This window comes from Lagopus muta, chromosome 5 (assembly GCF_023343835.1).
Source record: "Lagopus muta isolate bLagMut1 chromosome 5, bLagMut1 primary, whole genome shotgun sequence".
NCBI lineage: Eukaryota > Metazoa > Chordata > Aves > Galliformes > Phasianidae > Lagopus > Lagopus muta.
Window position 1 is genome coordinate 2,166,933 of NC_064437.1, and position 10,469 is coordinate 2,177,401.

The following is a 10,469-nucleotide window of genomic DNA, read 5'->3' on the forward strand; positions in this document are numbered from 1 at the left end:
GGCGCAGCGCGTTGGGCTTCGGCTAATTCCTACAATTAGGGGACAAAAAAAATTAATAATAATCAAAATAATAGCAATAATAATAAATAACAATAATACAAACAAAACCACAACGAGGCGCGGATCGGATCCCTCAGATCTGCCCGGGAATCGGAGTTTGGGTTTGTTAGGAAGCGATTGGAAAGGAGCGGGGGGCAGAACCGGACCGGCTGCGCGCTGCTCGCGGAGGTTGCGCGGACATTACGCGCAGAGCGGCGGCTCCGGAGCGCAGCGCAGTGCCGCGGTGTCGGCGCGCACACGCACACGGGCGGAGCGTTTGAAAAATTTATTTACAAAGTTGTGTACAACACGAAGGGATAACATTTAGAATACATATATTCATTCATATATAAACAGACTTCTATAATAGAACGACAGCGTTTTCCTCCTTTTTTTTTTTTTCCTCCGAAATTCTTATTTTTTCGTTGTTGTTCGTTCGTTTAATATTTAAAATTTCCCCCGCTTATTATTAATATTTTTATACATTTTTTTTTCCCCGTTCGTTCGCTTATTTCGGATAAAACCGCTCGGAGCGCTGGAACCTTCAAAAAAAGCGAAAGCCCTCCCGGCTCCTAAACGCGACCGTCACTTCGCCTCTGTTAGAAAAATAAAAACCCCGAAAGCGACCTCCGCCGTTTCCCAGAGATACGTCCGGGGGGTCACCGTGCCGGGGGTCACCGCTCCGGGGGTCACTGCGCCGGCCACTTGGCCTGCACGGCGGCGGGGGGCTGCAGGAACTGCCCCGCGATGATGTTGGTAGGCACGCTGAGGATGGGCGCGATGGCCGCGGTGGTCCTGGCTAGCGCCAGCGGCTGGTGGGCCACCAGGCCCGACTGCACGGTGACGGGCGGCCGCAGGAAAGTCTGCGCGCTGGGCGCCGAGCTGGCGGCGGGGCCGCCGATGATGTTCTCGATGCTGAACGACGGGCGGCTGCTGGGCTCGGATTTCACGATGGAGCCCGCCGCCCCCAAACTGCTGAGCTGCAGCTGCAGGCTGGGCCCGAGCTGCGCGTTGAAGGCTTTGCGGCTCAGCTCGCCCGACGGCAGCAGCGGCACCGCGGGCGGCAGCATGGGCCCGACGGGCGGGATGTAGGGGTACTGCAGAGCGGCGGGGTGCGGGTAGGCGCCGGGGGGCAGCCCGTAGGGGCGGCCGTAGGGCCCGGCCAGCCCGTAGGCGCCGAAGCCCTGCATCATGAGCGCCGTCTGGTCCCGCAGGTGCTCCTGCTGATGCCGCTTGAAGCGCTTCCTCCGCCGCAGGAAGCTGCCGTTGTCGAACATGTCCTCGGACTGCGGGTCCAGCGTCCAGTAGTTGCCCTTGCCCGGGTTGCCGGGCTCGCGGGGGATCTTCACGAAGCAGTCGTTGAGCGAGAGGTTGTGGCGGATGCTGTTCTGCCAGGCGGGGAACTTCTCCCGGTAGTAGGGGAAGCGGTTGCTGATGAACTCGCAGATGCCGCTGAGCGTCAGCTTCTTCTGCGGGCTCTGCAGGATGGCCATAGTGATGAGCGCGATGTACGAGTAGGGCGGCTTCACCAGGCTGCTCTTCGGCTTGCTCTGCCCCGCCGCCGCCGCCGCCGCCGCTCCCCCGCCGCTCGCCCCCTCCTCGCCGCCGCCGCCGCCGCCGCCCCCTCTGCCGCCCTCGGGGCCCGCCGGGGCCGGGCTGCCGCTGCCGCTGCTGCCGCTCTCGCCGCCCGCTCCCGGCTCGCCGGGCTCCGCCGCCTCGTCCAGCGGCAGCCGCGGCAGCGCGGCGGGGCTGCGGGCCTCGCCGTCCCCGTCCTTGCCCGGCGCGTCGTCTCCCTCGCCCACCACGTCGATATCCACGTCCTCGGCCGCCAGCGCGGTCTGGCCGGACATATCGCTGCCGCCGCCCGATAGAGTCATCCCCGCTCCGCGGGCCGCCCCCGCGCCCCTCTCCCCCAGCGCGGGGCCGCTACACCCGCGCGGCTCCGCTGCCGCCCGCGGCGCCGTCCCCGCGGGGCATGGGGGGGCCGCGCCCGCTCCGCTCCCGGGGATCCCCCCCGGTCACCTCCGGCTGCGCGCCCCGCTCCGGCCGCCGGGCATCGGGGCTCGGGCGGCGCCGCTGCCTCCCGCCCGCCGCCCGCGGGGCCCCTCCGCTCCACCGCTCCGCGCCCGCGGGCCCCTCCGCCGCCGCGCACCGCTCCGCCGTTCGCTCCTCGCTTCGCGTGCTCTGCTTTGCTTTTTTTTTTTTTTTTTTTTTTTGAGAAATCTTCTTTTTTTTTTTTTTTTTTTTTTTTGGTGGTGGTGGCGGTGCTGCTGCTGCTGCTGTTGTTGTTGTTGTTGTTGTCGTCGGTCGGTCGCCCCCTCGGTCGGGCGGAGGGAGGTCCCGCAGCCGGGCGGGGCGGGGGGCAGAGGCCGCGGGGCGGCGCGGGGCCTCGCTCGGCACTTCGGCGGCGCGGCGCGGCGGGCCGGACTGCCTGATAGATTACTTTCCCGTTAAAGATATACTCGGAGGCGGCGTCACGTGGCCGCGTGACGTCGGGCTCCCCGCCGTGAAGTCACGCAAAACTCCGAGTGCCGCCGCGCCGTCGACAAAGAGCCGCGGCCGCTCCGCTCCGTTCCGCCCGTCCGCCCCGTCGGGGCCGCCGCGCCCGGAGCGGCGCTGGCGGCGCCTGCAGCCGCGGGGCCGCGCTCCCACGGCGCTTCTCTGCGCGCTCCCGCGGCCGGTCGGGCTTTTCCAACAGCGGCGGCGGGGAGCGGAGCTTCGGAGGTGGCCATTGATTAATCTGTGAGATTAGTTGCAGGGAGAAATAAAAAAGACGTAAAATAACAGAAGGGAATGATAAATAAAGAAGCCTTTAGACTGATTTTTTTCTTTCTCCTTATTTTTTTATTTTTTTCTTCGTATTTTTTTTCTCCTTTTTTCATCTTTTTTTTTTTCCCCCTATCTTTTCTTTTCCGTTTTTTTTTCTTTTTTTCCCTCCTCTTCTTTTTTTTTGTTCTTTCATTTCCCCCCTCCTCCCTCCCCTTCTTCTTTATTTTGTTTTTCCCCAGAAGTGTTAACGACTTAATCATTGAGAACGTTAGCATATGAAAAAGTAGGAAATGAGGGAGTGTGGGTGAATGCGAGGAGCGCATTGCCGCGGCCCCAGGTAAGCCCCGGCCCGGGCGGGGGGGCCCGGCCGCCCTCTGCCCGCTCAGCCCCGGCGGTGCTGCGGAGCGATCCAGGCTCTGCGCGGTCGGGGGCTGCGGTGGTGTCCGCGGTGGTGCAGCGGCCGCATGAGTGGCGGGGTTGAGAGGGAATACGGGGAAGGAATGGTGCGGGAGGGGAGGGGGTGGGTGAGGAAAGGTTGTGGGGAAGAAAAAAAGGGGGGAAAAAAGGAAGAAAATAAGAGGAAAATAAAAGGAAGGAAAGAAAAAAGAAAGAATAAAAGAAGAAAAAGGAAAGAAAAAGAAGAGAAAAAAGAAAGAAAAAAAAACGAGAAAAAGAAAAAAGGAAGAAATGAAGAATATGAAAATGAGAAAGAAAATAAGAAAAAAAGGAAGGGAGAAAAAGAATGGAAGGAAGAAAAATTAAAAAAAAATGGTAAAGGAGAAAGGGAGAAAAGATAAAAGAAAAAAGGGAGAAAGAGAAGGGAAAGGAAAGAAAGAAGAAAAAAAAAAAGAAAACGAAGAGAAAAGGAATAAAAGAAAGAAAGGAAGAAAAAAGGGAAAAAGAAGAAAAGATGGAGAAGAAAAAAAAAGAAAAAAAGAAAAAGAAAAAAAAAGATAAAGGGAAAAAAGTAAAAAAAAAAAAACAAAACAGACCCAAACCCAATGAAATACAATAAAATAAAATGATCCAACCCCTCCCGCTGCAGGACACCCGGACCTCCCGCCCCTCCCCACCCATCTCCCCGCACCCCCCCGCACTCCGCTCCCTCCATTTGCCCCCCCTTCAACCCCCCGTCCCGCATCGCTTTCCCCGGTGTAAAAGTGAGGAGAAAGACCAAACTCCGCTCCCCCTGTTTCATTTGTTGCGCTTTTTCTTCGACGCGATAAAAGTCAAATTAATCGATTCATCCCATTAATTACGGCGCTTAGCTCGAGAAGCGCGGCGTTTCCCCTCGATTCGGGCCGCTCGGTGCCGATCCCCGCTCCGTTCCGTCCCCCCCGACGGGGCTGCCCCGGGGGCTGTGCGGGCCGCGGGGCTCCGGGCGGCGGCGGAGAACTTCGGGAGCCTCCAACCCCACAGCGCTGCGGGCTCAGAAGGAGAAAAGCTTTTATACAGGGGAGCACTTAACGGGAAACTTTCCCTACAACGATCCGCTGGGAAAAAGGGCTCCGAGCCGAGCCCGCATCCAGCAGGGTTTAAGGGTTTAAGGCCGCGCTTTGAGGAGGGATGAAATAATTACAGCAGCGTTTGCGGGGTTGGGAACCCCCACGAGTGACACCACCGCAGCGATAGGAGTGGGCGCCCATACGGACGGATGGATTCAACGGGAGAAAAACAAACGGTGTCGTCCGGATCGATACGGAGGGAAATAGAGACGCGGCGAGCGGCGGGGAGAGGAGGATGGGAGAAGTTATGATAGAGAGGGAAAAATTAATTACAACTCCATCGGGCTTTAATACGGCCAAGAGAGATGTCGGCCGCGAGGAGAGTTAAAAATAAACGCGGAGGCTGAGCTGGGGTCGGGGAGAGGCAGAGGGGGCATTTCTGCCTCTGTCATCGTTTTAGAGGAAGGAGAAACCGAAGGTGTCCGCTTTCGTCTCCCAGAGCCTCTGACTTTCACTTATGGGTTACAGGAATCGTTGCCCCGACCTGGATTAAAGCGGCACCGCTTTGTTAGAGGGGATCCCATATAAATACACGGGGTGGGAGCCCCCCGAAATCAAGACGTCGGGTAGGACAACCCCAAAAGCGACTACGTGGGGTGGGAGCCTCGAAAGAAACGCATCGGGTGGGAACCTCCGTGCGAACACATGGCTGGGAGCCCCACATCCCCACGGTCGGAGGGTCGGGCCGGGCTGTCCGCAAAAGATGCGCATTTTGGGGCCCTTTCTCATACACCCCCCCCTTTATTTATTTATTTTATTTATTATTACTATTATTATTATTATTATTATTGTTATTTTCCCCCAAGGCCTCTATTTCTACGTGTTTGGGTATTATTTTTCTCTCTTTCTTTCTTTCTTTTTTTTTTCTTCTTTTTTTCTTCTTCTTCTTTTTATTTATTTATTTATTTTTCTCTCTTTCCCAACCTGCCCGTGAAGCCGGGTCTGCTCAGTGCAAAACCAAATCGGTTCCGTTTCCAAAACGGTTTCGGATTTATTTGTATTGGAAATGTATAAACATCCATTCCGCGAAAGGCAACACGTTTAATTAACGATGAGAGAGCAGTTAGGGGCAGAAAGCTAGTAAAATTGTGTGATAAATTTATGGCATTGTTAGCGTGCTTTTAATTATGGCTATTATGTTAATTATTTCCCATTAGCATGGAGTTAGCAGCAGCATGTCAGATTTAATCAAAACGAGCCTTTCTCTCGGAAATTGCGCTCTCCGTTCGCCGCCGGGAGATCGGGGGGTCCCGAGCCGGGGCCGTTCCCTTCCCCCCCCCCTTCCATTTCTTTATCCCCTTACAAATAAACGCACGAGGGCTCTGGGCGGAGGACGGGGCGGTGCGGTGCGGTGCGGTGCGGTGCTGGCGGCGGATCCCCGTAGGCGGCCGCAGCAGCGCGGGGAGGCGGCAGGGAGAAGAGCCGCTCTCGCTTTTTAGGAATTCACCATTCACCCTCTCCCCCCCCCCCCGACCCCCCCCCCCCCCCCAGCTCCGGAGAAGGCACTTGATCATTTCGGATCATTCTGTCAAACAATATGATGTCGCTCGTTTTTATCTGTCCCGTTTTACAAAGCCTTCCCTTCCCCCCCCCCCCCCCCCCCCCCCACTCAGCCCCCCTCTCCTCTCTTCAATCCCCCAAATCGCGCTGCCGGCCAGGACAACGCGCCAGAGTACAAAAGAATAAAAGAGACAAGCCGAGAGAATACGGGAGCGCTGCGTGGAGCAGGAAGGGAAAAAACAGGAGGTGCGAGACACAGCGAGTGCGGGAGCGCGGGAGCGCTGTGCGGGGCCGGCTGCTGTTCGTTCTGCCCCGCGGCACCGCAGCGCCGGGGCTGCCCCGATCCTCGGGCTCCGCACCCCCGAATGGGGGCACCGAGAGGCGACACGGCGGCTCCAGAATGCTGTCATGTAAAACAACGGAAATAAATCAATAAGTATGGATGGATACATGTATTGAAATCGGCTTTGGGAGCAGCCAAAGCAGAGTTTCGGGGGCTCCACGCACACCATGGTGCACAGATGCCCCCTCGCTGCCTGCACAGCGCAGCCGCATAAATCGGGGCTGGGCTGAACCCCCTCCTCCAGCCCGGCCCCACGGGAGCAGGGGGCTGCGACCATGGCAGCTGCTCACTTATTTTTAGAGCATTTCCATTCCTCTGGTTAATTTTAGATCGATTCATTATTTAGCCCCAGTTCGCCTTTAGGGAAACCCAAGCTGGGGGAAGCCGAAGCCACGCAGCCGTGGGAGTTGTGCCTGTGTGGGGCTGCCTAACCCTGGCACTGTCTGCATGCACTGGTGTTTTGAGTGCTGGTATGAGGGTGTGGGTTTCACTGCGTGTGGGTTTCATCAGGGGCAGGTTTTCTGCACTGTACGGCTGCAGATGACTCTGTCCCTTGGGAAGTCAAGGCCCAGCTTCCACTCCAGGACTTACACAGAGGTCATGCACAGGGCTGTGGTGTGTGGGTTGGGGGTGGGGGGTATGGAGGAGTGTGGATGAGTATAGATGGATGGGGATGGGGATGGAGGCTTATGGGGGGGGTATGGATGGGGATTGAGGTTTATGGAGGGGTATGGAGGGGAAGGGTGGGGATGAAGGGGTGTGGAGGGGTGAGGAGGGATATGGACGGTATGGATGAGGATGGATGGAGATGGAGGGCTATGAATGGGCATGGATGGGGATGGATGGTAATGAAGGGATATGGATGGACATAGATGGAGACAGATGGGTATGGAGGGGTGTGGATGGATGTGGAGGGATATGGAGGGATATGGGTGGGTATGGATTCATATGGAGGGAGACGGAATGGTATGGATGTGCCCACATCATTGAATATGGGAATAAAGTCCTTCCTTTCACAACATGGTCTCCTGTTGAGACTCTGCCTGCTTCTCTCTTGCAGGTAGGATCCAAGCACTAACCAAAGGCAGCATGTATGTAAAACCACTAATTGGCATGAATTCAGCTTTCATTTTCCTTTAGGTGGGTGGATGCTGCTGGCTGTGTTCTGGTCCCCATGACTTGACAAGACAAGTGCTCAGGTGTCCCCAGGATGTGGCTTTGTGGGGCTCACAATATAAAACAAAATCATCAGAAGAGTGGAACTCAGTTCAGCTTAGAGATTTTGGTGCTTCACAAGCATGGAGAGAGGAAAGTTCATGGAATAAGTTCAAATACACCATAACTGCTGGGCAAACTGGGGGAACTCCACTGCCCTCTGCAGAAGATGACTGCACATTTAGCTGCCATCTGACTTGAGAAAGGAAAGTTATTCAATCAAGATTCATTTATTCTTCAGATTTTCGAGTTACAAGTCTGCCCTCTACGCAAACTGATGGGCGGCTGGGGGCCACATCCTCACCTGCAGGATGGGGGCTGTGCCCAACCTCATTCCTCCTCCCAAACCCAGGGGTCTCCCCACACATGGAGGCAGAGGGGAGGCCTGAGCAGCTCAGGAGGGAAGTTGTATTTTGTCTGGAGACAACTTTATTTGTCTGAGGAAGGGGGAATAAATCAATGTGACATAAACTTTTCCCATTCATCTATGCAGAACTGCAGCCCAAAGGGATGGTGCAGATGTGGTGTAATTGGCAGGAAATGTGGGGATGTAACCCAAAAAGAGGGGACACAACCCGAAATGAGGGTCTGAGAGTGGCTGTGGCAGAAGTTCATGCCAACCCACTGCTAAATGTGCTTCTATCACCATGCAGGTAAGGAGGAGGTGTGAGGAAGGCAGGACAGCTTCCTGCTCAGTTGTTGAGTGAGATGCAAGAGGTGGAGGGGAAGCAAAGTGGATTCCCAGGGATGTGAAGAAATCCCTGTGCTGACATCAGCACGGCCCTGTCGTGTCCTCACCACAAAACCAACACGTTCAGAACTCAGAGATGTTCCTCTGCAGGAGCACAGCTGAGGGACCCACAGCTGTTTGGGATGCATGCTATCACCCAGCTGGGAGCAGCTCCCTTCTGCGCACTCTGCCACATCTCAGGGTGGGCAGAAGCTTCACTTCTCTATTATTTTTCCTGGATATTTTCCTAAGCCGTTCCTCCGGCTCACGTGTAACACCCTCGATTCCCTTTAACAAACACAGACAGACAAGCAGTGAGTTATCACTGCTGTTCATAAAATCGCTCTGCTAATATTTTTCCCCAACACGCTGAGTTCCAGCGCCGCGCAACGCGCGCAGCCCCATCCGCAGGCATCGCGCCCGCCAAATGGTGCCTTGGTGGCACGTAAGCACTGCGTGGGCCTTTTATGGGCCTTCTGCACAACGCTGAATTTTACCCAAAATGCAGGTTAAAGCCCATGCTAGGTATTTATGCAAGCAGGTCCATAATCTCTCTTCCAAAACCTCCCCAAGCAGCTCTTCGCTTGCTAAGCCAGGTAGCTCCCTGTCTGGAGAGTGCCATTATGCATTTTAGGGGACTCTGTTTATTCATTTTGGTTAAGAAAACAAACACAGCAAAGCCCCTTCGTGTCTTGACCAAGCCAGCAGTCACCAGGGTCCCGAGCCCCTGTCTGAGCCACTCCAGCATTTTCCTCCTCCACCTCCTAAAGGCAGAATGGAGGTAGCTTGGCTTCAGTTGTGCTCTCCTCAAACATCTTGGAAAGAGGTTTGGCAGCTTCAGAACCAAAAAGTTTTGTTTTTTTTTGCCCAAAATCTAGCTTGAGGGGCCAAAATCTGTTTCTTTCTCTCTCTCTTTTACTTTTTATCTGGAGGGGGCAATGTGGATCATTTCCAGCAGAACTGCTCCTTGCCGCTCCTCACAAATCTTGACCATTAGAGTACTTCAGTGAATTCAATTTAGATCCTTCATCTTATTAGAGGAATCTTTATTAAACATTTTATTAAAGTATTTTAATGCCTTCCAAAGAGTGCTGTAAAACCCTGCTGATTCCGGAGCATCTCAGAGGGACTGCAGACAGTGCCTGGATGAGAGCACACATTGGCAACTTATTCCTTCAGCCACGCTGACATTACTTTTGTGTTGAATTTCCTGCTTTTGCCCAGGTGCAAAAGCTTTCCAGGAGGAATTCCAGCTCAGAAAGTGATGACGGAGTGTATTGAGCACATCAGGCAGTATTTAGAGTCCGTAAATAAAGTTTATTAGGGGGCTCTTGTTGAAATATTACATGATGAAGGAGTTCAGCAGGCGGCTGAAATGGGTTCTATGTGACCAAACAGAGAGATAATACATCTGTGGGACCAAGAAACATTTACCTGTCCAGAAGGAGAGAAGAAAAAAAAGCCAGGAATGATCCATCAAGAGGAAATCTGCACCTCAACATTTGCCAAAATATCTTAATTGGTTTGCAAACTCATCTCAGCAAATGCAACACGGAGGGCTGCTGTCGCCTTCTGCTGCAGAATCATAGAATAGTTTAGGTTGGAAAAGTCCACTGAGATGCAACCACCAGCAGGATGTGTGTGGGACCAGAGCCCTCCTTGTACTACAGCCTGGAGTCGGACTGGTGGCGATGGGCTGGGTAGGATTGTCCATCACCCACTGGAGGATTCACCCTTACATTCCCTTGGGTTTATTCCAGGCTTTCCAGTTGCTTTGTTTTCCCTCCTTTGTTCGGGAAGATGCTCCATTAACTCATCATTACTCTTCAGAGCTCATTTGTTCATTTTAGCTCACCACCAAAACTGAGTTAATGCTCACTGTCAGCAAGCAGAGCCAACGCATGGCTCTCAAGCCATGGGTCTCAAAACACAGAGGTGAACACAGTCATGAGTCCTCTGCCCTATGGGATCTGCCTCTGTTTAAGAGCCCATAGCTCTGTTCTAGCCTCTGAGATTCTCCTCCACACAAGGGGTGAACACGTGGGCTTCCTGGGTGCTCCTCCAGCCCTCCAGCCCATGTTTCCAGCTTAGCACTTAAAGCATGTAAATTAATGGGACTTAAATATATGCTTCGAGCTAACTCTATTCTAAACCTGAGCTAGATTTTCATTTTCCAAGGTAAGTCTTGTTAAAATTTGCAAGGTAAATTTTCATCTTTGTGTAGATGAAACATGACTGTCCTTCCTTCCTGGCTTCCTCCTGATAGATTTTACCATTTTATTTCCACTTCTTAGTGAACCTCAGCCTGGAGCAATGGTCGCTGCTGTGTGGAAGATGCAGTGAACACAGCTCTGGTGTGACCTTCACA

At 54.1% G+C, this 10,469-nt stretch overlaps 1 protein-coding gene across 1 annotated transcript; it reads right to left on the minus strand.

Annotated features, from left to right (window-relative positions):
* Window positions 1-318: 318 nt before the first annotated feature.
* On the minus strand, window positions 319-1,926 carry FOXD3 (forkhead box D3). Its single transcript, XM_048945742.1, has one exon. The coding sequence runs from the start codon at window positions 1,914-1,916 to the stop codon at window positions 729-731; it is 1,188 nt and encodes a 395-aa protein (XP_048801699.1). The 5' UTR covers window positions 1,917-1,926; the 3' UTR covers window positions 319-728.
* Window positions 1,927-10,469: the final 8,543 nt, after the last annotated feature.